Genomic DNA, 26,874 nt, shown 5'->3' with positions numbered 1-26,874 from the left:
GCGTCAATGGGAAGGGCCCTCCCCGGGAAGTCCCGTAGGACAAAATTTTCATTTGGTGGTGTTGCCTAGAGTTTGCCCCTGCGGAAGGTTGGCTTCAGATCTGCAGAGGCTCGCTTCGAGCCCGCTCCTGCCGCTGGGCACAGTAGGGCTCTGAGATAACTGCGGGTTGCCCTGTGCGATGTGGCGGAGACTACACTTCCCAGCATTCCAGGGGAGAGCCCGGGGGACCACAGATCCCAACACGCAACAGAAAGCCCAGGGACTACAAATCCCAGCATTCCCTGCACTCAATTCCTCTGTAACTTCGATTCCAGTGTGCCGCGCAGTGCGCGCAAGTTCATAAACCTGCTTCTAGGTTTCGTGGTTTCTGAATCCCTAGACTTGAAACCAGGCGGGAAGATCCTCTTCAGCCTCAAAAGATGACAGCCCACAGAGAGGTAACTTCTGTTTGCATGGAACTCAGAAATCTCCTGCAAATCATGGTAAGGACGAAACAACAGACACAAACACTGATTAAATTATGAAAGATAATATAACAAATGACTCCTTCAAGTCGTACTTGTTCGTTGGCCTGGGGCGCCGTTTAGGTGTTTTGCAGGGCTTTCTGGTGTGCTCCTGCGTTGGACTGAGAGAGATATCGATTGTATACTCAGAATATCAGTACAGTCAGACTTCAGAGAATTTGCTAATCCAACCCCTGTTATTTTTACATATGAAGAAACTGAGGCCCAGAGAGGCAAAGAGATTGTTGAGGGATCACAGCAAGTTGGGGCAGAGTTAGAATTCGGCTCTAAGTCTCTTGCAGTCTGGGCTTTTTCCACTACACTAGGGTGATGATATTTTTAGCAGCATGGCTATGCGATCTTACTCTCCTTGGTGAAGTCTTCCCGTCAAGGTCGAAACACCCAGAGGTGTTGTCTGCCATTTCAATAAACAATGTTGCCTGCCATTCCAGTAAACAACAACAAATTTTGGCCACCAACAAGCCATCAGCCACTGAAGCCACCCTTGAAGATGGGCCCAGAGGGGAATTCAGGATGGAGAAAAACAGGATACTTGCCCCAGATAATTAAGATGCATATCTAAGGAATAATTTCAATGAGCTCAGACACTTGCATCTTCCCATACATAGAAAAGCACTAAAATCATTTATTTGAGATGTTTGTTTTTTGTTGATTAGCAGTAATCTTTTGATGTTCAATTACATATTTTCTTTTCAGCAAAAACTCCTTTGTACCCTGGTTCCTCTGTTACCTCTTCAGAGCAGTTCCTCAGAGCTATCTGAGAGGCTGTCTCCTGGGCTATAGTCCTCAGTAAGGTCCCCAAATAAAACATAACTCACAACTTTTAGGTTGTGCGTTTTTCTTCAGTCGACATTAGTTAAGCATTTATTTGGTGGCTTTCCTGCAAGTGAAGGAGTGCAATGTTTGTTTATCCTCAGTCTAGGTAAGACTTGGTGTTTTGATTTGTTCTTTTTTACTCAAGGCAACATTTAATATGATTTCAGAAACTAGGTAAATTTGTAGCTTAAGGTTTCCTTGGAGATCTGCTATCTCTTTTACGAGGCCTTCCTTCCTCTTCCTGTACTCCTTTCGCCTATCTGGGCACCCACCCACGTTTTCCTTCCATGTAATTCAACAAACACCCTTTTCAGCTTTTGTTATTTGCCAGACTCTCTGTTGGTAGAAGGTGAAAGGCATGGTCACTGCCACAAGCAAGATAACCATCTAGTTAGGGAAATAAAGAGACTCTACTGAAATTCAAGATGAACTGTGATGAATGGCACAAAAGAAAGGACATTAGAATGCTACAGAGGCCCCCATGGAAAGATGTATTTCAGCTGGCGAAACTTGATTGAGGAGGTGGCATGGGTAGCATTTTTTTCTGTGTTAAAAATTTTTATCTGTATATCTTTTTTGTTAATGAAGTGTAACACATACAGCAAGAGCACAGTTTTTGCATATGTATACACCTGTCACCAACCCCCAAATCCAGATATTGAACATTTCCAGCACCCTTCCCAGGGTGCCCCTTCCCAGTTAGTGCTGCATCCTTCCATCCTGATAACTACTCTTCTGACTTCTATTACCATAGATCAATTTTGCTGTTCTTGAATTTCATTTAAATGTAATCATACAGTAAGTACAATATGAGTCTGGCCTTTTTCGTTCATCAATATTTTCGTGAGATTCATCCATGTTGTATGTAGCAGTAGCTTTTTTTTTTTAATTGCTAAGTAGTATTCCATTGTATGTATGTAGCACCATTTATCTTCTCTACTGTTCATGGGCATTTAGGTTTTCATTTACCAGTTTCTGGCTTTTATTAACAAAGCTGCAATGAACATGCTTAAATGTTTCTTTTTGTGGACTCATGCATTTATTTCTAGGAGAGGAGTTGCTGGCTTGTGTGGAGGGCATACGATCAGCAATAGTAGATACTGCCAGTTTTCTAAAATGTTTGTACCAATTTTCACCTTCACCAGCAACATGAGAGAGTTCTAGTTGACTCTTACCCTTGGCAATAGAGGGTGGTGTCAGTTTTTAAAATATTAGCCATTTTGGCTAAATGTGGTATCTCATTATAATTTTCATTTACACTGTCTTTGGTGTTGAGCCCTTGTCATATGCTTGTTGGTTACTTGATGTCCTCTTTTGTGAAGTGCCTGTTCAAGTCTTTTGCCCACTTTCTTAATTGGGCTAATTATCTTATTGATGTGTTGTCCTTTATATAGTCTGGATATGGAGTTCCTTCTCCGATACATGCTTTGTAGATATCTTTTCCAAGTCTGTGGCTTGCCTCTTTAGTCTTCTACTGGTGTCTTCTGAGAAGAGAAATTCTTCATTTTAATCACGTGCCATAGTTCAATGCTTCCTTTTTATGATTAGTGCTTTTTGCATTGGTTAAACCTTTGTCTACATGGTTGGTGGAATTTGAACAAATATGAGGGAAGAGCACTGTGAAAAGGAAGAGAGAGCAAGTTTGAGCATAGGCCCTGGTGTCAGAGAGGGAAGATGTGAGTCCTGTTAGGCCGGGAAGGCATGGAATTTGGGCTCTAATGAGGTGGGGAGAGACAAAGCTGGATAGGTAGGAGGGAGGCATACTGAGAAGGGCTTTAACTGCAGCCTTGGAGTCTGGACATTATTCTGGAGGACGTGGAGGCACAGCTGGAATATTTATGAACTTAAACAGAACTTAGTTGTTCTCCTTCCACCACCGAATTTGCTCCTTCTCCTCTGCAGCCCTGTCCTCTAACACCACCTCCAGACAGCTCTGGCCTCCCCAGCCAGAATCCTGGGGGATGTCTTCCTTTTCTATCCCTGCATTCAACTGGTCACCAGGTCTGATAGATTCTAAGGTATCTAAATGTCTCCGACAATGACCCTTCTATTTCATGCCCAGCTGCAGCTACCTTTGTTCAAGATCTTACAATCTCTTAACTGGAATACATCAGTCACCTCAAGGGTTTCCCAGCCTCCAGTTCTCTCCACATCCAATACATTCCTATAGCAGCTAGTGTCCAAAATGGCAATTATTCAGACCCCTCCACAGCTTAAAAACCCTAAATAGCTCCCCCGTGCCCTTAAGGTAAAACAAACAAACAAGCTCTTTTACGTGGCTAGTATTCTTTCTGATTTGCTTGCTCATTCTTCCAGGCTCAACTCAAGCCTCATTTCCTCCAGAAGCCTTCCTTAAATCACCTCTCTCCAGGACACAGCCAGGAGAGACTTATCTGTACCCCTGGGGCTCGTTGTGGCATCATCTGTCCTAGTCAGATGGACCTGTCTCTCCCAGGAACCTTGAGCTCTCCCAGGTAGGAACTTTGCTGTATTTAGGTTTTTACTGAGTATAGGGCTGTGCATGTGGTTTCCAAGAACCTTGATGACCCGGCTCCAGCTCTGTAGCCCTCATTTCTTACCCTTGAACCCTGGGTTCCAGTCACTGTAGGTTTCTTCTCTGCGTTCGTGTATGCTGCACAGTGCAGGCCTCTGTGACTATGGTCACTGCCCTCTTTTCTTCCCCTTTTTGCCCATAAGATGCCCACTTTCTCTTCCCTAACACGTTCTCTTCTGTGCTTCCAAAGTGTTGTCATTTCTCTCTCAGAGCACTTAACACATTGAAGCTTTTTGAGGGCAAGAGCCTTGTCTTATCTTCATATAAACTTCTAGAACGTAATACGTGCTAAAGAAATTTTTTAAATAAATGAATGCGTTTGTGCTCAGCTCCTTTGCATCTGTCGAATTTCTGCACCCAAATGCACGAAAGGTAAATAGGGTTTTTTTCTCATCTTCAAGACCTGAAAGTCTGTGGTGTATACTTTAAAGGAACCAGCCTAAGTGTTCAGTTACGTGGCATTCTTATCCATCTTCCAGGGGAGTTGGTAAGTACCAAATGCAACGCCACGAATGTCATTTTGGTCACAGAACCATTGTTGGCTCAACCCATCTTCTGCTTATTTTAAAATATTTTCTGAATAAAGATGAAGAACATGGTCTTTGGCTTCAGATAGCCTGGGTTTCAAAGCAGACTTTTTTTTTTTAATTATTTTTGGCTGAGTTGGGTCTTGGTTGCTGTGCGTGGATTTTCTCTAGCTGCGGCGAGCAGGGGCTGCTCTTCGTTGTGGTGCGTGGGCTTCTCATTGCGGTGGCTTCTCTTGTTGCGGAGCACCGGCTCTAGGTGTGCGGGCTTCAGTAGTTGTGGCACGTGGGCTCAGCAGTGGTGGCTGGCGGGCTCTAGAGCGCAGGCTCAGTAGTTGTGGCACATGGGCTTAGTTGCTCTGTGGCATGTGGGATCTTCCCGGACCGGGGCTCGAACCCGTGTGCCCTGAATTGGCAGGCGGATTCTTAACCACCGTGCCACCAGGGAAGCCCTCAAAGCAGACTTTGATACTTACCGGCTTTTGGATTTTTTAATTAATTAATTAATTAATTAAAGGCCGTGTTGGGTCTTTGTTGCTGCGCAAGGGCTTTCTCTAGTTGCGGCGAGCGGGGGCTATTTTTTGCAGTGTGCGTGCTTCTCATTGTGGTGCCTTTTCTTGTTGTGGAGCACGGGCTCTAGGTGCACAGGCTTCAGTAGTTGTGGCACGCAGTCTCAGTAGTTGTGGCTCACGGGCTTAGTTACTCCATGATCTGTGGGACCTTTCCAGACCAGGGTTGGAACCTGTGTCCCTTGCATGGGCAGGTAGATTCTTAACCACTGCGCCACCAGGTAAGTCCCTGGCTTTTGGATTTTTAGGCTTAGTTATGTCACCTGAAAAATGGGAATAATATTACAGGCCTAGAGTTATTATGAGAATTCAGTGAGACAATGTACAGCACATGGCACATGGAAAAACGCTCAGTAAACGGTAGTTATTAGGCTTAGTATGTCTCTGTACCCCGAGGGTAGCCACAGTTGCCCTACGGAAGTTCTGAGGGTAAAGCTCGGCCAAAGAGGATGGATTTAGGGCCCAGGATGGTGATGGCGATGGTTGGGGGGCCAAGTACTACCTAGGCTATATTCCTCTCCTCAGGGCCCCCACCCTGTCCTGGGCTACAGCCCGGCTCGGGACCCACTTTCCCCGGCCATGGCCGCACTGGAGGTCTGCGGCGGCAAACGCGGCGGGGGAACCTAGTGTGGGCGGAACTCGAGTGCAGCGGCGGGAGGCTTCCGGGGGAGCCGCAAGGGCAACGGGTCGGCGGAGGCAGAAAAGCGTCGGACGCCGGGCCGATCATGGATGCTTGACAACCTGCGGGCAGGCGCCGGGAGGCCAAGCCAGCGACCGAGAGGACGGAGAGGCGGCGAGGACAGGTAGGGGCCGGCGAGAGGGTGGGACCCGGCGTGCCAGGTTCGTCTGGGCCTTCAGGCTTAGCGCCAGCCGTGGGAAAAGCCCTCGGCCACACCGCCCCGCCCCCGCTCCAGGGAGCGCGACCCGCGGCTCATCACCCTGCACCCGCGGCTCTGCTTGGAACACGCCACCCGCCCTGAAGTCCACCCCAGTCCGCGACTCTCAGCATCCGTACCGCGGTTGCTCTCGCTTCCCCACCCGTAAAGGCTGCTCCTTTGCCCCTCTGCCGTCCATCAAAATAGCGCCTCCCCCTAGGATGGGAATTCATCTCCCCTGAGTTCCTAGCCGCCTCCTCGGGCTCTCCCGCTGCAGAAGAAAGCGATTATCGGCGCCTCCTCATCTCTTTGCCCCCGCGGGCTTTGCTCCTTAGACCGAGGTTTTTTTGAGGGACCGAAGTTCTGTCCGTTTTTCTACCCCTTCTCCATCTCCACGCCCTGTCATTCAGTGTCTTCGCACGTGTCCACTTGGAAGCGAGGGTTTTGTTTTTCCTCTCCTAACCATCACCTTCCCCCGACATCTCCTTCCTACCCTCTCCCGCCAGTTTCCCCTTCCCTCAGCAACCTTTATTCCCTAGCACTTCATTTTTGCTGTTTCTGACAAGAGCTTCTTAGGTAACCCTGGATGAAGCGACATACTTGCTTTTGTAATACTGTGAAAGGGCTGCCACTCTTGGTGCTTGCCTCCAAAGGAAAACTTAGTTTCTCTTGCACGAAGCTAACCTTTTTTGATTTATTGTCTTTTTCACTCTACTATACTTCTTCATTTTGTCACACTGCCCAGTATATATCATTTTTGGAGGAGTAATCTTTTCTCATGGAGAACTCCTGTAGAATAGATACGCAGTGTGTGTGTTCACACACCCAGCTTGTAGAAAGTAGATTATACAGTTGAGGGACCCTCCTGTCCTAATGTCTTGAGGATGGTAATACTATATCTTCATTGTTTTCTCAAGTCTTTTTATTGTTTTCTTGAGATTTTGTACAAATTCTGAAGTCGTGTTTGGTAAAATGTCACATATCCGTAGGAGGCCAAATAAAGGGATTTTCCTCATGGACTTACACAGCATGTATGTGTGTATTTTCTTAGTTTGAATATGTTGCTGCTTATCTTTCAAGACGATTTCCCCCTTTTTCTATCTGATCAATGACTTATTTGATAAATGGGCCATCTTTCTTGTCTGCTTTTTGTCTTTCCTTATCTGTATCTGGCTGTAGGTGGGATTCTAATGACACACCGAAGCTGTAACTGATTACTTTTGCTTACATCTGCTGCCTCTGTGTTTTGGCAAGATTCTCTGCTTCTTAACCAGAGTCTAAAAATGAAGTAGATAGAAGATACCTACTGAGATACTCCTGTGTGTTTCTTTAGGTCCTGGTTAGGTTAAAGGTCTTGGAAGGTGCTGCCTTTGGCAAAGGGCCAGATGGAATGAAGTGGCTTTTACTAAATGTGTTTCAAACCTCTGAATAAGGACAAAATCCCTTTAACTCCCAGTTAAACGCTACCCATCTCACAAAGTGAGATCTGGACTGAGGAGCTGTTTTTTTCTTTTTGAATACTGTAAAATTAAAGTATTCTGATGTCTGATCCAGCATGAACTAGGCATAGACTTTGCAAAGGAGAAGGAAGAATGACTGAAATACTTTTCTTTGGACAGATCTCAAGACCAGAGAATGGCAGGTGAACAGAAACCCTCAAGTAACCTCCTGGAACAGTTTATCTTACTAGCCAAAGGTACCAGTGGCTCAGCCCTCACTGCTCTCATAAGCCAAGTTTTGGAGGCTCCTGGAGTATATGTCTTCGGAGAACTGCTGGAGCTGGCCAATGTGCAGGAGGTACAAGCCGTTTCTAAACAATTTTTCCATCTTCTTTGTTCTCAGCCTTCCTGTGATTCTCCAGGTTTCCAAGGAATTTCAGTGCTGAAGCATTGTGGACCCATGAGATATCCTTTTGAGGAATTGGTGAGGCAGGGGAAGAGGGCAAGGATGATGTCCTGGGCTCCTTCTGGTCAAGGTTTTCATCTGAATTTGGGGCAAATTTAGATTGGGTTGCTAGTAATTTGAAAGATAGGGGAAAAATCCAACTGAACCTGATAAATTAGAAAAGTAGAGCATAAGCATGGACTGATGTTTAACAGGGGTAGTTTCAGTCATTCTTAGGAACAAAAAACCTCCAGTGCAAATATAGACATTGAAAATTGGTCAGGTACATACATAGCAGAAAATGTTTGTTATTGAACGTGAGATGGGCATGAATGAAGAATATATTGTTGGGCTTCCCTGGAGGCGCAGTGGTTAAGAATCCACCTGCCAGTGCAGGGGACATGGGTTCGAGCCCTGGTCCAGGAAGATCCCACATACCACAGAGCAACTAAGCCTGTGTGCCACAACTACTGAGCCTGCACTCTAGAGCCCACGAGCCATAACTGCTGAGCCCGCGTGCCACAATTACTGAAGCTGGCATGCCTAGAGCCCGTGCTCGGCAACAAGAGAAGCCACCGCAACGAGAAGCCTGTGCGCTGCAATGAAGAGTAGCCCCCACTTGCCACAACTAGAGAAAGCCTGCACGCAGCAACGAAGACCCAAAACAGCCAAAAATAAAAATTAATAAAATAAATAAATTTATTTTTAAAAAAAGAATATATTGTTCCTGTGAAAAGGGCAGTATTGTGCTGAAGAAGGTGTGTAAAAAAGATATGACAGGGCTTCCCTGGTGGCGCAGTGGTTGAGAATCTGCCTGCCAATGCAAGGGACACGGGTTCGAGCCCTGGTCTGGGAAGATCCCACATGCCGCAGAGCAACTGGGCCCGTGAGCCGCAACTACTGAGCCTGCGCGTCTGGAGCCTGTGCTCCGCAGCAAGAGAGGCCATGATAGTGGGAGACGCATGCACCACAATGAAGAGTGGCCCCTGCTCGCCGCAACTAGAGAAAGCCCTCACACAGAAACGAAGGCCCAACCCAGCCAAAAATAAAAATAAATTAATTAAAGAAAAAAAAAAGATTCCACATCTTCCCCCAACATTGGCAAAAAAAAAAAAAAAAGATATGACATGAAAAGCTGGGAAGTAATCCTTTTTGCTTTGTTTGCTTGTTTGATGTTGTTATTAAAACCTTGGGTATCACTTTTGGTTGTTGTGCCTTAAAAATGAGAAGATCTGGTGAAGAGTAACCAGGTGGAACAGACATGTAAAGCAACTTATACTTTTTCAACCTCTACTTCCCATTTTGGATATTTTTATATTTATTGATTGATACGTTTATATTGATTGATCGAAAAGTCTGGTGACATCTTTTTTACTTTGGAGGATGTGCTCAGGAGCTCTTGGTGGGGTGGGTTGGCTTCCTCTTCACCATCACAGCTTCTTCCTGGCTGCCCAGGGTGGTGCCTGCTCTGCTGACGGCCACCATGTGCAGATCTGGGCAGTACTTGTCCTTGAGGATCATGTGCACGATGCTACTGAGCGTCGCCCAGGCATTCTTGTTGATGGTGGTCCACACGTGGGGTGGCTGACTTTTGCTGGCCAGTTCTTCTCTTCATGACACTAGGACACCTTTGCCATTGGCTGCCGGTTCCATGCCCGTAGCCCTGCTGTGAATCAGCTCGTTGTAGCAGAAGGAGTGTGGGTCTTTACGTTACTGGACTCGCTGCTGTACGTCTGCTTATTCCTCTTAGTTAGTAAACTTGAGCAGTTCCCCATGATCATCCATTGCAGATGTGTGGATGTGGCATCACTTCCTCTCCCTGCAACAGCTGGAAACAGGAAGACCTAGTTTTATTTATTTTTTTGTGGTACGCGGGCCTCTCACTGTTGTGGCCTCTCCCGTTGCGGAGCACAGGCTCCGGGCAGGCAGGCTCAGCGGCCATGGTTCACGGGCCCAGCCACTCTGCGCCACGTGGGATCTTCCCGGACCAGGGCATGAACCCATCTTGCCTGCATCAGCAGGCGGACTCTCAACCACTGCGCCACCAGGGAAGCCCCTAGTTTTATTTTTTAATTGTAAAGTTTTATTTAATGTCAGCCTGGCTTGCTAGACTGTAAGCTTTGTGAGGGTAAGGTCTGTTGTGCTCACCATTGTTTACTTAGAGCTTATTATGTAGCCTGACACACAGTAGGCTTTCAGTAAAAATTTAATTACCAGAGATAGAAAAGGAATCCTGTGAGGGAAATTTAAGAAAACTGAGGGTTTTTTTAATAGGCTTTATTTCTTTAGAGCAGTTCTGGATTCACAGCAAAGTTGAGAGGAGGGTACAGAGAGTTCTAATATACCCTGTGCTCTCATACATGAATAGCCTGCCCCATTACCAATATCCGCCACCAGTGTGGAACTACACTGGCACGTCATTATCACCCAAAGACCGTAGTTTACATTAGGGTTCACACTTGTATTTCACTGCCCTAAAGGTCCTCTGTTCTGCCTCTTCATCCCTTCCTCCCCTCTAATCCCTGGCAACCACTGATCTTTTTACTTTTTCCAGAATGTCGTGTAGTTGGAATCATACATATGGAGCTTTTTCAGATTGGCTTCTTTCACTCAGTAATATTGCATTTAAATTTCCTCCCTGTCTTTTCATGGCTTGGTAGCTCATCATTTTTCAAAAGAAGAGATGACCAAAGGGTAGTGTGTCTCTTCAGGTTTGTGAAAAGCCTGAATGAATATGCCAGGTGGTTGTTTCATATGGAAGTTTGGGTAAGAGGAGATGGATGAAAATTAAAGCCAGAAAGACCTTGTTGACGTAGTCCAGTGGGAGAAATTTTGGAGTGTCTGCTTTAGAGAAAATAGTCCTTTATGGCTAGTTTTGTAATCGTCTGTCTGAAAAGCAGGGGCTAGATTTGATGGTCTCTTCCACTTCTGATTCAGGGCCTCAGGAGATTCTTGGTAACCTGAGACAGAGGCTGGGCTATTCAGATGCCAGGGTTCTCACTGGAGTGCTTAGCGAATCACCCTTATCTTCCCGTAGTTTGTTTTTTTCCATATGTGAGCTGGGAATAAGCTAGCTGCCTTTCAGTGGTCAGAAATTACAGACGTCGTTTTTGGAAGCTTTTTTAAAAAGATGGTTAAAATCAAGTGGTATTATTGTTGGTGTCCACAGAATACCACTTGGTTCCTGTTTAGACTTTATTGAGTTTGGTACATTGGAAGAGTAACAGGTACATATTTGTGAGTAAGGGAAACACCCAGTTACGGTAACTGGCAGCAGAGCAGGGTACAGCAGTTCCTGGCAGAACAGTGTCTCTTATGTTTTTCTTCTGCAGATGGCTCTTTGCCATTAGCATTAGCGAGGAATAAGTAATTTTAATGAAAATTTTTATTTGGGGCTGATATCCTGGTTTCCTGTCCCAGCTGGGCTGTTCTGTCACACCTTATGCTGTGCTAATCTCCAGCATTCACAGTCCACATGTAGTCCTAAAGCTTGGAGCCAACCCTATACTTTTTTCAGTTTGGATTGATAGTGGCTTGTGCTGTACCCACCAAGCTGGTATATTGACAAGGCTGCTCCAGTCTGTTTTTTTTTAAACTTATTTATTTGATTTATTTTTGGCTGTGTTGGGTCTTCGTTGCTGTGCACGGGCTTTCCCTAGTTGTGGAGGGCGGGGGCTACTCTTCGTTGTGGAGCGCGGGCTTCTCATTGCAGTGGCTTCTCTTGTTGTGGAGCATGGGCTCTAGGCGTGCGGGCTCAGTAGTTGTGGCACGCGGGCTCAGTAGTTGTGGCCCACGGGCTTAGTGCTGCGCGGCAAGTGGGATCTTCCCGGACCAGGAGTTGAACCCGTGTCCCCTGCATTGGCAGGCGGATTCTTAACCACTGTGCCACCAGGGAAGCCCCTCCAGTCTGTTTTTTTTTTTTTTTTTTTTTTTTTTTTTTGCGGTGCGCGGGCCTCTCACCACTGTGGCCTCTCCCGTTGCGGAGCACAGGCTCTGGACGCGCAGGCTCAGAGGCCATGGCTCACGGGCCCAGCCGCTCCGCGGCATGTGGGATCCTCCCAGACCAGGGCACGAACCCATGTCCCCTGCATAGGCAGGCAGACTCTCAACCACTGCGCCACCAGGGAAGCCCCCTCCAGTCTGTTTTGATGGCAAGGGAATCCTGAGCAAACCTGAACTGCTCCCAGTGCTTACTGCTTTGTGTGTGTGTGCGTGCATCTGTGTGACAGAAGTAGCTCCTGGGCATGCTTTGTGTAGTATAAAGCATGTATTCCTGAGAGAGAAAAATTAAACTTGGGGCCTTATTTATTTTTTCCCAAAGACTCAGTTGGAAGGGACCTCAGGGACCAAGCAATAAAACGGTACAGAACTGTGGCACGTGATCACCTGCCCTCTTCTTGAACACTGCAGTGATTGGTAGCTCGGTCTGTGAACTGCTTTTTTTTTTCCTCCTCAGCTTGCAGAAGGAGGTAATGCTGCTTATTTGCAGTTGCTGAACCTGTTTGCCTATGGAACATACCCAGATTACATAGGTGAGTTGGTTAAGGTCCTCTAAAGACTTTTCTTAATTATGTTGCTCTGTCTGGATATGTTGCCTTCATGAGAGTCACTGAGGTAGGGGATATAAAACATGGGGTGGTATCTTCCTAACCTGGCTGTTTCTCATTTTACTATGCTCTGTAGGTGACCTCCCATGAGGACTTTCGTTCCCACCTTTTATTTCCCAGTGGGTAAATGGGGACTATGTTTATGCTCATCCATAAATATAGCCCTTGTTTATTTTCCAGATGAGATTCTTGAGGACTGGTGTTTGTAGAACACTTGGAGTGTTGTGAAATGTCAGAATACTTTGTAAAGTATTTAAGCATTGTAAATTTTATCTAAATACTATCATCATATTGAAGAAAGTTTGGAAAACAGGGAAAAAAGTCACTTGTACTCCCATTAAACTACTGTTAGCATTATGGTGCTGGACTTTTCTTCCTTGTGCTTCTGCTTTCTGATATGTAGGTGTAATTAGATTATGTATACCATTTTATATCTTTATTCACTTATTTCATAAGAATTTATCCATGTTTTAAGTCTTTGTAGTCATTTTTAATATTCCATAATCGAATACTCCATAATCTACTTACCCCATTCTCTTTTGTAGATCATTTGAGTCATTGTATTGATAAGTTAGAATCTTAAATATCAGGAATGAGGTGCATGAATGTCCAAACACTAACCTACCTTCCACCCAAGCCATTTTTGTCTGGCTTCCCTAGTTTATTTTAGTGATATGACATAGGCCTGGCAGTTTATTTTAGTGGTATGACTCAGGGTCTTCTCTACTATGTCCTCGACTTCCCCTTTTTTCTCATTTTCTTTCTCCATGGTCACTTCTACTTACTCGGTGCTGCTGCCAGACTGGACAGGTTGCCACTTGCCAGCTTTTTCTGACCTTCACTTTGTTCCAATGCGTGTATCCTTTGTTTCCATCCTCACTAAAGAGCAGCATTTTACAGACTCTAGAACCAGGATTCTTGCATTATATTCTGTGTGCACCTCAATAGTTGTGTGTTCTTTGGTAAATTAAATGATCTTCTGTACCTCAGTCTCCCTGTCTGTAAAATGGGAGTAATAAAAAGGTCCACAACCCCTTATCTGCACTTCTTGGGCTAGACGTTTCATAATTTAGAATTTTGGGGACTTTAAAAAGGTAATATGATGCATATACTTTTTAATGTAACACCCTCGAGAGATGTGGGCAGCACCGGTAGTCAAACACATTCACAGTTTTGCAGCAAAACAAATGAATATTCCCAACAAGTGGGATAAAAAGCCTAACTCAATTTAGGTCAGGAATTGCCACCAAATGAATTTCAGCACCGTGCTCGAGGGAGAAAAAGCAGTGTGGATTCACCTCTTTGGAATCCAGCATTATGGATAAGGAATTGAAGACATTGGGAATCTGTCTTGTGGGGCTGTTGTGAGGACCACCTGGATGTGTGTACATATGAGTGGGTCTGTGTGTGCACTTACACTAAGTAAAGCTTTTGGCTTATATGTTGCCTTGGCTGGTGACATTACTGTTGCTCTTATTGTTATTGCTAAAATCTTGCCTGTCCTTCAAGGATCATCTCATAGTCCACCTTTCTTTCTTTTTGCCTCCTGTACCTCCCCAGTTCCCCAGTGTGACTGCACTCACTTGCACTCTCTCCTTTTCCTCTCCCCCTCTCTCTTTTTCCCTTTCTGCCTCTCCCCTTCCTCCTCACCCTCTTGTTCTCTTCTGGTAGTTTGTACCTTTCTTCTGGTAGTTCTCTTGCATTTGTAGCTGTTGAAACATTGGATGGTAAGACTGAGGACAAGTCCAGGGCCACTGAGTTGCACAACTCTGGGTGGTACCTGGTGCTCCTGGAGTTGCGGAGTGTAGCAGCCCTGACAAGGCCCGTCTGTTCCCCTTGAATCACTTAAGACAGTGCATTGCACAAAACAGACGCTCAGTGAAGACATGTTGAAAATAGAACTCCAGTAAGAGAACTGTCATATCGTTTTGTGCACTCATGCCCAGCTTCTTAGGAGACTAAGCTTCTTGTGTGTAGAGATTCAGTTTTGTCTTCTTTGGAAGGACGTGGTATTTCAGAGAAGATGGGAGGTGCTTATGGAACATTTGCCTAGTGAATAAGTGCAGAGTCATGACAGTGATTCAATAGTAGGTTTGATGTGGGGAGTTGGTGCGCTTATTCCATGAAGAAATCCTAATTTTATTTTGTGTCTTGATTTTTGTGGTGGGTGGGACTGAGCAGCCAACAAGGAGAGCCTGCCAGAACTGAGCACAGCTCAGCAGAACAAGCTGAAACACCTTACCATCGTGAGCTTGGCGTCAAGGATGAAGGTACGGTCCAAATCCTTTCCTGTCTTCCTCCTTACCTCGAGGCAGGTGTCTCATTGGCATCAGTGTGGGAACTCCCAGCTACACACAGTAGAGTTGCGTCATAAATGCATAAAATTTGCCTGGCAAAGGACAAAAGAGAAAAATATAACAGTTAAAATAGTGTAGATAATTACTCACCATTCCATTTAGGAAAAGTATGCCCAGGAGTGATTGTGAATCAGCAGGTCTCAGTTCTGGCATGCCGAGGTACCCCACGTGCTGTGAGCATTTTGCCATGCTTAAAGGAGACTGCTATTTCAAGATACAGATTTTTCAAACAGCAAGACATCTCAAGGCAAGTTAACTGCTTCAGCTGTTGCTCAGTGCACAGTGAACTGTTCCCGTGCTGGAGGAAAAACTTGCTATGTTGAACTTACTGAGAGACAGATTTTTTAATATGCTGCCTTCCTCTGGGGATTTTCAAGGTTAATTATACTAATTGGAATTTTTGCCTTCTATGCTAACTTCTGACCCTAACCTTCTGTAAGATACCACTCCACTATACCTCTGAGTTCTTTTTAGAAAAAGACGTGCAACCAACTGCTCATAGCCATTAACAAAGAAGATCCAGGTTTGATTAATTTATAGTTGATTTTTGGCTCTCTGCCCAATCCCAGCCTAAATGTCTCAGTTTTTGTGGGGCTGTGCCTTTGAAAAAGTTTGCTTTTTGCGTTTCCCCTCTGTGATTGAGCTGGAGAGATGTATATTTGATCTTGGATTGCTGTTTCACTTGCTAAAATTATTTTATCTGGCCTAATCACAAATTTCTGATTCTCAGCTGGGCACTTCAGGTGGGAGGCCTATTTTGTTAGGAAATGAGGACCTGAATTTTTTTTTGGTCCTGATCATGAACTTCTCAAGTGTAGCAAAGAGTAGGAGTGACTTTTTCCCTCGTTTCTGCAACCTGTCCTTCTTTTTTTTTTTTAACATCTTTATTGGAATATAATTGCTTTACAATGGTGTGTTAGCTTCTGCTGTACAACAAAGTGAATCAGCTATACATATACTTATATCCCCATATCTCCTCCGTCTTGCATCTCTCTCCCACCCTCCGTATCCTATGCCTCTAGGTGGTCACAAAGCACCGAGCTGATCTTGCTATGCAGCTGCTTCTCACTAGCTATCTGTTTTACATTTGGTAGTGTGTATATTTCCATGCCATTTTCTCACTTCGTCCCAGCTTACCCTTACCCCTCCTCGTGTCCTCAAGTCCATTCTCTATCTCTGCATCTTTATTCCTGTCCTGCCCCTAGGTTCTTCAGAACCGTTTTTTTTTTTTTTTTAGATTCCATACATATGTGTCAGCATATGGTATTTGTTTTTCTCTTTCTTACTTACTTCACTCTGTATGACAGTCTCTAGGTCCATCCACCTCACTACAAATAACTCAATTTCGTTTCTTTTTTATGGCTGAATAATATTCCATTGTATATATATGTGCCACATTTTCTTTATCCATTCATCTGTCGATGGACACTTAGGTTGCTTCCATGTCCTGGCTATTGTAAATAGATCTGCAGTGAACATTGTGGTACGTGACTCTTTTTGAATTATGGTTTTCTCACAGTATATGCCCAGTAGTGGAATTGCTGGGTTGTGTGGTAGTTCTATTTTTAGTTTTCTAAGGAACCTCCATACTGTTCTCCATAGTGGCTGTATCAATTTACATTCCCACCAACAGTGCAAGAGGGTTCCCCTTTCTCCACACCCTCTCCAGCATTTATTGTTTGTAGATTCTTTGATGATGGCCATTCTGACTGGTGTGAGGTGATTACTCATTGTACTTTTGATTTGCATTTCTCTAATGATTAGTGATGTTGAGCATCCTTTCATGTGTTTGTTGGCAATCTCTGTATCTTCTTTGGAGAAATGTCTATTTAGGTCTTCTGCCCATTTTTGGATTGGGTTTGTTTTTTTGCTGTTGAGCTGCATGAGCTGCTTGTATATTTCGGAGATTAATCCTTTGTCCAACCTGTCATTCTAAGCCCCTGTATCAACCCTGGATTTCAGACCTTTAGTCATAGAAAACTCCCCAGGTATGTTTGCCCTCTTCTCCTCATACATCTTCCTCTTGTTTCTGCAGATTTGATTGCTGTGTTAATTTTCAAACTAATAGTGATGTATCATAGGATTTACAGAAAACTGGTATTTAGATATCTAGTTGTCTTGGAGTCATGCAGAATGTTGGTACAGTCCATTACAGGACTACTGTTGGGGAATTGACATTGGTTGTAAGAGACCCAGAAAACATGTAAACTTCAGGATGACCTCTGAGCTTGCAGTATCCACTGGCCACCTGTAGGTGGATGCGTTAGCCTGTAAGTTTTTTTAATTGTGCTCTGCTGGGCAAGCAGCCAGTTTGTTCTCCAGTGTCTGAGATTCTTGGGAGTTTTTTTTGATGATCTGGCATTTTATACAAATTCTGCAAGCTTCCAAAAGGCAGCAGAGTGCCAGATACTGAGGATATCCCTTTCTCCTCTAGAAAGAGTCTTTGGGATCTCTAAGAGTATGCTTCAGAGCATGAAAGCTGGAAGCTGAGCAAAGTCCAGGAGGCAGAGGATGGAGGAGAATGCGTTCCTAGATGCTGTGGGTCTTGTTTGGATCCCACAGGTCTCACAGCTCATTTATCCATCTCTTGTTGCCATAGATGTTAATAATTACCACTAGACTGCATTTCCCAAAACCCTGAGGCATATGTTGGCTATCTGAGTAATAACCTGAATTTTCTTTAATGTTTACCAATGGTTTTTGTAAACATCACATGTACCTTATCTGTAGTGTATCCCCTACTCCGTGCTGCTGAAGGACCTGGAGATGCGGAATCTCCGGGAACTGGAAGACCTCATCATCGAGGCTGTCTACACTGATATCATCCAGGGCAAGCTGGATCAGCGAAACCAGCTGCTGGAAGTGGATTTCTGCATTGGCCGTGACATCCGAAAGAAAGATATCAATAATATTGTCAAGACCTTGCATGAATGGTGAGGCTCAAAGAAGGAGGTGCCCCCCTCTTTAGGGAGGGGATACCTAGCATCCCCTATGCCTCTGTTTGGGGAAATGTGGTCTCCAGGTATCAGCTGGGGCTGCCTGGGAGCTGGGGCCTTGGGACAGCAAGCTAGGGAGTGGGGCTGCATTTGTGACTACAGCTGTGTGGCAGTAGGAATCACTTGAGGTTTCCTAGTGCCATGGTTGTAAAATAGTTCTTGTTCTATGCAGTTGGGGGCCATTTAGTAGCAGGCTGTAAAATGCCCAGAGTTGGCAGGTGGAGCCTCTGAAGCCTCGCTGTGTGACACTGATCCTGTGCTTTGCAAACTCATCCTCAGTGTTTGACCAAGCTTGGGAATTAGTGTTGGTAAGATTCTTTGGATAAGAGAACCAAGTTCGGCATCAGTAACATTGGGCTAGTGTTTGTAAAATATTGTGACGGATATTGAAGACAAGGAATGCGTTATTCTAAGTTGGAACACAGACTCATATACAGAATATTTGATAACCATATTCTGGTATATAAAAGGAAGTGGAACATTTGCATGTACTCTATTTTAATGGAATTTGATGTTCGCAAGAGCTGTTGCACATTCTACACGGATTTGTTATGGTGTTATTCAAGACTGAGTTGTGAAGGAGGGCCAGGGTGAGAGTATAACTGGAGGTGAGGAGAGTGTGTTCCCAGGCAGCACATGGCACGTTGGAGGTCATGAAGCAGAGTAGGCAGACTTTGTGCAGAGGGCTGGGGTTCATTTTGTCTTTAAACAGACTGACTCTCTGGCTTAGCCTCTAGAGGTGTGTATCCAGGGATGTACAGACTGACTCTCTGGCTTAGCCTCTAGAGGTGTGTATCCAGGGATGTACAGACTGACTCTCTGGCTTAGCCTCTAGAGGTGTGTATCCAGGGATGTACAGCCCAGCTTTGACCCTCTGGGGCTCCACAGCCCCTAAGTTTCCCTCACTTCAGCTACTCTTGGATCCCCAGGCATGTACTTGCCCACGCTTTACCCCAGGTTCTGTCCCAAGTGTGACTCCAGACACCTTCCCTTTACAACATCTGACACAAGCAGGAACTTTCAAAAGATTTTAAAATAGTGAAGTCAGACTAAATGGGAAATAAACTTAGAAAACACCCCTAACATGAAAATGGTCTGGCATACAAAATCTAGGTTTCCAGTCCCACTAAAGTTGGCTGTCTTTTTCCGTTTTTGAGATGACTGACGCCGTTTTTCACCTCCATAGTCTGGCTTCAACGTGTTTGCACCCAGAGGGCCTATTCTAGCCCCCATTCCAGGATGTTTACTAGTACAAATTCTTACAACTTGTTTTTATGCATTGGAGTTAGATTTGAAACAAAATTGGTATGTAGAGTGGCACCACAAATACACAGAATGTTCCCCACTGTTGACTCTAAAGTGGAGGGTACGTGGCTGTTTATTGTACTATACCTTCAACTTTTTTTTTAACGTATTAAAATTTTCAAAATAAAAAGTGGGGAAAATGATATAATGAGGAGGGGGTGGCAGTTGGGAAGTAACACACTTCTGAGAAAAAGGGCAATCTTCAAAATAGGATGCTTTTAGAAAATAATTTTTTCTGTTGAGAAAACTGATTAATCAGTGCCACCTGTGAAGTCTCTCCTAATTCCTTTAATTGCACAGTCTGTGAAGCTTTCCCATGGGATACAAAGGTTGGCACTTAAAGCTGTATTCTAAGAAACCACCCCACATCCTCCACGTTTGTGTCCATATGCCCTATGTTATGTATTCAAAAACACCTGTCTTTTGAAGGAGTGAAGGGGCAAGAGCCCTGGCAGATGGAGTGTTACAGGAAGTCTCTAAGGAATCGGGGAGGGAGATTTGGGAGGCTGGAGGACAACTACCAGGCTTTTCTGGGGCTCAGGGCTGGTTATCTCTTATATAGGTGTGATGGCTGCGAGGCAGTCCTGCTGGGCATCGAGCAGCAAGTTCTGAGAGCCAACCAGTACAAGGAGAACCACAGCCGAACTCAGCAGCAGGTAGAGGCCGAGGTGAGGAAGAGAACGCCTGTCCCCACTCCAGGCTATCCCTGTTTGTCCCTTGTCTTGTGATCTTGGCGTAGATGAAACAGCACTCACTTGCTAGTGGGCACTGGGTGAGGTGCTGGGGTAGAGGTGAGTGCGACCCAGGCCCCCCTCTTGGTGCTGTCCGTCTCGTTTCTGATTCCTGGTCACCAGAGCGTGAGCGGGCTCCGAGAGAGGACTGTTGTAATTCCTCAGTTTACACGCACTTTGCAGCTGTAGAGCAAAAGAAATGAGTGTGGGGATGGGTCTTAAAGATGGATGCAGGGATGGTGGTTCCCAGGCGGGGCAGAGGGAGGGGTGCGGCTGGGCTGGGGCACGTGGGGCTTCAGGGCCCCGGTGCTGCTCTGTCCCGTACGTTGTGTGGTGGGTGCATAGTGTTCACTGTGTTCTTCTCTAATCTGTATGTGTATGTTGTAACCTTTTAAAACGCATGATATGTTTCATCTTGAAAAAGGAAAAACTTCGGTGGGTGAAATGCAAGTGAAGATAAAAGTGTGTGATTGTGGTGGTAGACGCCTGGTTGTTCAAGACATGTTTAGCCTCTGGGAGAGACTCAGGCTCCAGCCCTTGAGTTAAGGGGCGTTTGTCTGCCTATAGCCTGGACACCTGTGGAGCCATCTCCCAATTTGTTTGGAGCCCTGAAGATCAGAATTTTAGCACTGAAAGTCCTTTTCTAGCGTGATGGAGCTTGAAGCATTAATGGTATTTAATGAATTTTAGAAGTCAGGTATCCTCGAGTGTAGCAGAATGGGACCCAGAGTTACAGCTAAGGAACATAAGAAATAAGTAGTTGTGCCTTTCTAAGGGGGATTTGTAAAATTTGAAGATTTCCCCTGCTCTGTTGTATGTACTCCTTGAAAAGAAAACCTGGTCTTTGTAAGCGCAGCTCCTTGTCCCGTGCCTAATGAGCACATAATAGGTGCTCAAATGAGTGTTTATATTTCAGGCACACCCTCTAAGTGTCAGTGGACTGCTGAACTCTGCTTTCATGAACTAGAGTGCATTTATTTCAGATACACACATCCCTGTATATATATGCATACCTACTCTGTGAATGTTCCATCCACTGTAAATTTTTTTTTTTTTTTTTTTGCTGTACGCGGGCCTCTCACTGCTATGGCCTCTCCCATTGCGGAGCACAGGCTCCAGACGCGCAGGCTCAGCGGCCATGGCTCACGGGCCCAGCCGCTCCACAGCATGTGGGATCTTCCCGGACCGGGGCACGAACCTGCGTCCCCTGCATCGGCAGGCGGACTCTCAACCACTGCGCCACCAGGGAAGCCCCCACTGTAAATTTTTAACTCTACTTCTAGCCAAAGAAGTGTGAACTATATTTAATTTAGCATTAGTCAAAGAGAGATGCAATTAGGAAAGTAAGCCTGCAGCTTCTCTAATAAGCTCTGTGATCCCCCTCTTGAATATTTTGGTCACTTCTCTGACCTGGGATTGATGTCTGAGCAAAGTAGGACAATATTCACTGATTCTTCCCTGTACATCAAACCCTGGAAACAGTAGATTTGGAGGCGAAACTCCCACCTGACCTGGGATAGCCTGACACACACTTAAACCTGGTTGGTGGCCCAGGAGGAGGAGTCTGATCGCTACTGGCTGCCCCATTGTGCTTGGACTGTTGCTAATTGTGTGGCAGGTGGTGGGCTTGACTGTGGTCGTTTGCAAAACTGAATGATACTAGTTTTAGAATTTTGAATGGCTCAAGTTTATTTCCAGAAAAAATGGCATCTGATGAAGGAAGGCACTGCCTAATGTTGAGGCACGACCAATACGTAGACAACAGTGTGGGCTCCTTAAATTACGGTTATTAAATGAGAGCCAGCACACCTGGATTGCTCTCAGCGGCCCACTGCTGGAAAACACAGCTGCTCCTGCTGGCAGAGCCTGACGCTGCCACCAGGTGGCAGTAAGGATCTGATTAAGGTTGAGAGAAAGACATTTGAGGAAACCTCCAAGGTCACCTCCACTACCAATTAACACAGTCTACTAATTTAATAATCTTCTAGGAAATCTAGAACAGACAAGTATGAGAAGAGTGGGAGCATGGTCAAAGCCCAGAGCCTTGACAGTTTTTCCATTCACAAATGCATGATCTGGCTACTATGTGTAGGATGCTGACCGTCCCCCAGCTGAAGGCATGTGGAAGGTGCTCACTAAGTATTTGTTGACCTGAAAATAAAACAGATGAACCACAAACACAGCTGTAATTCTGTCCTATTCTGCTTGTCTTTATGCTTCCGTTACTCTTGACTTAACTTTTTTAGTCATTTTCTTAACTGAGTTGATCTTTTCTTTATTTGTCCTTAAGTTAGATTGCTTGTTCCCAGAGGGGAAAACTTGACGTTTTTCTCCCAGCCTCTTATAACAGCAGCTATCTTCTGTTGACTATTAGCTTTAAGAGTCTTCCCTCTTAACGAAGTCAGCCCTATCACAAACTGCCTAAGAATATTCTCTCCTTTTAGTTTTTCACAGAAATAGCACATAATTAGTTACAATTCCAGCGTACCTGGAGGAGATAGAACAATAACATTATGAGCTGTTTCTTCACCTCTGAGCAGATACTCTGGAGGGGAGGTAATGATCACCTCCACAAAGCACCTCCTCATTTACATTTGATTTTGGAGTGTATTTTTCTTCATATTTCAGTGTGCTTATAAGTCTGATGTTCTCTGGAATGTCCATCTGTAGTTCTTGCTGCATTCACAAAATAGGCTGTGTTCCAGTCAGGTAGGTAATAGAGCATAATTGGACAAAGTAAGCTCTGTTTTTCTTTATGTAGAAAATGCCCCCGGAGTTAAGTTAGTGACAGATCTTGAGCCTGTTGGCTGTATGCTGCACCAAGAGTGTGCTGCTCGGTGCTTCCTGGAGAGTGCTTCTCTCCATCCCCCGTCCTTCTTTTCTATGTAGCCCTTTCCCCACTGTGCACTCTATTTCTGTTGTCTCCCTTTGCTCTGCCCTCATAGCTCAAAGAGGTTTTCCTACCCTAAGACTCTCTTCTTTCTCCTTTTGCCTGAATATTTAAAGTCTCTAGTAGAACTAGGCTGTGATTTTGTTAGCAGGCGCAGTCCCACCTGAAAATTCCTGAGGCCCATGATTTGAGGGGCTTGGCAAACTCTAGGTCATCTGGGGTAATGGGATGGGGATGGCCTGCAAGCCAGACTACTCAAGGAAGAAAATTAGAAGGGTCAAGGGCATTTAGGCCAAAGAAAAGTCTGCGGGATATTAGTCATCGTTTAAAGGGTGTCTCTGTGAAAGAGGAGTTACACTTCTCAGGATGGTTTCTTGAAGCTGAGATGGGCTTAACTGGTGGACCTACATGAGTGGCCACTCTTGGGTCCCGGAAGGAGCTATCTGCAGGTAGACCTGCACAGCTATTACAAAAAGCTAGTTGACTCTTAACTCCCCTTCAACTATGAGAGTCCGTTATTGGCTCAGCAGTCTACTTCGTGAGTTCCCTGTGTTTAAAATGCTAACAATCAAACTGATTGAGCACGACATATCCATAATAGTACCCACTGTGAGCCACGTCATTCCCCCCATCCAGGCTGAGGCCTTGTTTAAGATAAAGGACCTCATTTCTTAGGCTAAGAGACACTTGCCCAAGAAGCCCTCTTTTTCCCTATGGCATGTTTACCTGACTGTGGAGGACTCAACTTTGTCAGTACATAGTCTTACTGGAAGCTAGATGTGAACCCCTGAAACACAGAGGAGACACAGCACACAGGAGGCCACCATCCGAGAGTGAGAGGGTGCTGCCAGGCAATATAGGTTATGGGGAGGTTAGTGGTCAGGACGGGTTTGTGGAAGAGGTAGGGTCAGAGGTGGCCAGCGAAGGAGGAGGCTTGCCCAGGCTGGAATAACAGGGTGCAGGAAAGGCAACAAGGCAGAAGAAATGACTGCTTCCGGGTGTGAGGCCGGGGACTAGCGTGGCTCAAGTGGAGGGCACATGTTGTGGAAGGGAAGGAAGGTACAGGGTCTTGAGTGGCGTGTCAGAAGTGCAGAATAAACCAGGTTTTTCCTTGGGGTAAGTCTCATTTCTTTTCCTGGCTTACCAGGGTCACTGAGCACCTGAAATAATAGCTTATTGGGAGATAGTTTCTATAAGAAAAAGCTACTTGAGGAGGTAAATAGGCATTTGAATGAATGCTTAGAAAACATATGAAACTGGACAAACCTTGTTATTTTATAAAGCGGTGACAACGGAGAAATCACATTTCTTAATCTCTCCCCCAAGGCCATCAAAATACACTGAAGTAAAACAAAAACAAGTATCTCTTTTATTTATTTATTTAAAAATTTTATTTGTTTATTTTTGGCTGCGTTGAGTCTTCGTTGCTGCACGCAGGCTTTCTCTAGTTGAGTCGAGCGGGGGCTACTCTTCGTTGTGGTGCGCAGGCTTCTCATTGCGGTGGCTTCTTGTTGCAGAGCACAGGCTCTAGGCACATGGGCTTCAGTAGTTGTGGTTTGCGGGCTCTCGAGTGGAGGCTCAGTAGTTGTGGCGCACGGGCTTAGTTGCTCCGCGGCATGTGGGATCTTCCCGGACCAGGGCTCAAACCTGTGTCCCCTGCATTGGCAGGCAGATTCTTTTTTATTTTATTTTATTTTATTTTATTTTATTTTATTTTATTTTATTTATTTATTTATTTATTTATTTATTTATTTATTTATTTATTTATTTATTTATTTTTGTGTGTGTGTGGTACGCGGGCCTCTCACTGTTGTGGCCTCTCCCGTTCCGGAGCACAGGCTCCAGATGCACAGGCTCAGTGGCCATGGCTCATGGGCCCAGCCGCTCTGCGGCATGTGGGATCTTCCCGGACCGGGGCACAAACCCGTGTCCCCTGCATCGGCAGGCGGACTCTCAACCACTGCGCCACCAGGGAAGCCCTGGCAGGCAGATTCTTAACCACTGCACCACCAGGGAAGTCCCCCCCTTACTTTCTTACCGACAAACATACACCTCACTCTGCACCAATACACCTCAGCTAGCTGAAGGGCAAAGGCATGAACAATCCATTAGAATTGGTGTTGGGGAATGTGTATAAATACGGGCACAGGAGTACGCAATTGCTAGAAGGACAAGTTGGTGCAATCATTTTTCAGAAGGCAGTATAGCAATAGTTACTAAAGTAAAATGTGCAAACCCTTTGATGTGGAAAGCTCAGTTCTAGGAATATGTCCTCCACAGGTGTTCACAAAAGTATGCAAAGGTAAACATGGAGGGCTGTTCACAGGAGCACCATGCATAAGTGAAAAACAAACTGGGAACTAATTAAAAAATGGTAGAACATTCATCCTAGAACAATACACAGATATTGCATAGGATATGTTTAGGAGTTGCTTAAATATTTTGGAGCCTCTCTGTTAATTGAAGAAAGGAATGCTGAAAACAGTACTGTGGTCGCATTTTTCTTTTACTACATTTTTTGTCATTTGTCACTTAGTTGGCTGAAGTTTATCCTCTAGTTGCTTATTCAAGAAGGGCTCATGGGAATTTGGGAATTGTATTCCCAAAGTTCTGGTGAAAATATCTGTGGTTTCATATGTGAACAGTAATGAGCTGAGTATAGCATCTTGTGTCACCCTTTCTTTTTCTATGGCCATTTTAACCAGTGCTTTCTTTCACTTGCTGTGTTGTACCTTTTTGCCAAATGGTCCACTACCACTTGGCTTATTCCCCATTTTCAACCAAGAAAGCAGTAGTTCTACTTTTTTGCTTGACTCATTTGCATGTATCTTCCATGAGCAGCCCCTGCTTGTTTCTCATCTGAGTTTCTGAAGATAATCTCAGATTTTCTTGCAGAGGAGTCTGGCTTCTTTCCTGCATGGCCCCCCTTATAGCGAGAACAAGTTGCAGTGAGTTTCTGGCGCTTACAAGCTGATCACACCAATTCTGTGTCTCCCTCCAGGTTACCAACATCAAGAAGACACTCAAAGCTACCGCGTCCTCCTCAGCTCAGGAGATGGAGCAACAGTTGGCTGAACGAGAGTGTCCCCCCCACGCTGAGCAGAGGCAGCCCACTAAGAAGATGTCCAAAGTGAAAGGTCTGGTCTCCAGCCGCCACTAGGGCCGGCTGGGGCAGCTGGCACTCACCAGGCCTGGGTCAGGTGGGGAGGGGACACCAAGGGCCTATTTCCTCCCCTCTCTACCTTCCATGAGTTCCAGACCTGCCCGTCCCCTCACCAGCGCCTCCCCCCACATTGGTACTGTTCCAGAAGAACCGTTAACTCCCTTCCCTCTCCCACTCCCTCTTCCCCAGCTGCTCCCTTCAGACTCAGGGGCTCCACGGATGCCATCCCAACAGGGCCAGACACTGCCCAGCTTCCCTCCAGGAGGTTCTTGTCTCTGTCTAAGGGCTTGTATCCCTCCCATTTTTTCTTTTGCTTCGTGTCATTTTGTCAGGCTGGTCATAAGCTGGAAGCAGCTTTAACTGGCCCACAGGGATGACTGCAAAGGAGGCCCCTCTCTGAGTGACGGGAGGCACTCCTTCTCCAGCCCCATGTGCCACAGTACCCACAATGGTGCAGGCGCCCTAGCCAGGTATCCAAATGCTTTGTTTTCCCTCTCCTGCCTTATCCCTTGTTGGCAGCTCAGATCAGGCCATGGAGGGATGTGATGCTGGGCTGTGTTTACTAAACCTGCGGGTTTTCAGCCTCTTATGCCCAGCTCCGATCTCTCGTTAGTTGCGAGCACCGGGCTGATTAACCTCTGGAACCTGAGCACCCGTGGGGGTCGCTGCGGGTCTGCTGGGTGGCGGAAGTTTCTTCCGGCTTGGTGTTCCCCGCCGGCCTCGCTCCCTGCCGCCTCTGACTACTCAGACTGGTTTTTGGTGGGAAGGCCCCCGGCTGCCCACTGGGGCTGTCTGCCAACACTTGTTCTCCCGAGATCTTTAATTCTTCCCGGCTGCATCCGTGGTGGGGATGGTGGTGTTGAGGCCCCTCTATCTGGTGAAGGATCTGTTGCTGCTTCTGTTCCTTTCTTCCCACCCTCCCTGGCCGGTGACCCAGAGCCCTCTGATGATGGCATTCTCCTGGCAAGAGAAAAGGACTTGACTAGCCTTTCTGAACTTGAACAGTTTCAGGTTATATTTTAATTTTTTTTTTTTTGTACAGGTTCTGATTCTAATACATTTCAACATGCTTTTTTTTC

The 26,874-nt window shown here is 45.6% G+C and overlaps 1 protein-coding gene across 5 annotated transcripts; it reads left to right on the top strand.

Annotated features, from left to right (window-relative positions):
- The first annotated feature begins 335 nt into the window (after positions 1-335).
- On the top strand, positions 336-26,874 carry COPS7B (COP9 signalosome subunit 7B). Of its 5 annotated transcripts, XM_082630671.1 has the most exons (7): positions 5,668-5,790; positions 7,482-7,659; positions 12,203-12,278; positions 14,535-14,623; positions 17,441-17,643; positions 19,574-19,679; positions 25,634-26,874. In XM_082630671.1, exons 1-7 carry the CDS (start codon positions 5,717-5,719, stop codon positions 25,790-25,792), a joined length of 885 nt encoding a protein of 294 aa, XP_082486797.1. In that variant the 5' UTR covers positions 5,668-5,716; the 3' UTR covers positions 25,793-26,874. The 5 variants fall into 5 exon arrangements, with proteins under 5 accessions (XP_082486801.1, XP_082486797.1, XP_082486798.1 ...); XM_082630675.1 differs by lacking the exons at positions 5,668-5,790; positions 7,482-7,659 and adding an exon at positions 336-482; XM_082630672.1 differs by lacking the exons at positions 5,668-5,790; positions 7,482-7,659 and adding an exon at positions 8,915-9,153.

This window comes from Mesoplodon mirus (genome assembly GCF_964341445.2).
Source record: "Mesoplodon mirus genome assembly, chromosome: 8".
Lineage (NCBI taxonomy): Eukaryota > Metazoa > Chordata > Mammalia > Artiodactyla > Ziphiidae > Mesoplodon > Mesoplodon mirus.
Note: the sequence above shows the minus strand (reverse complement) of the source record. Positions and strands in the feature narration are given on the sequence as shown.

Coding starts and splice junctions, on each gene's coding strand:
- COPS7B (XM_082630671.1), top strand. CDS start 5,717: ATGCTTGACAACCTGCGGGCAGGCGCCGGGAGGCCAAGCCAGCGACCG. Junction 17,644..19,573: donor GTCAAGACCTTGCATGAATG/GTGAGGCTCAAA, acceptor TCTCTTATATAG/GTGTGATGGCTGCGAGGCAG. Junction 19,680..25,633: donor AGCAGCAGGTAGAGGCCGAG/GTGAGGAAGAGA, acceptor GTCTCCCTCCAG/GTTACCAACATCAAGAAGAC.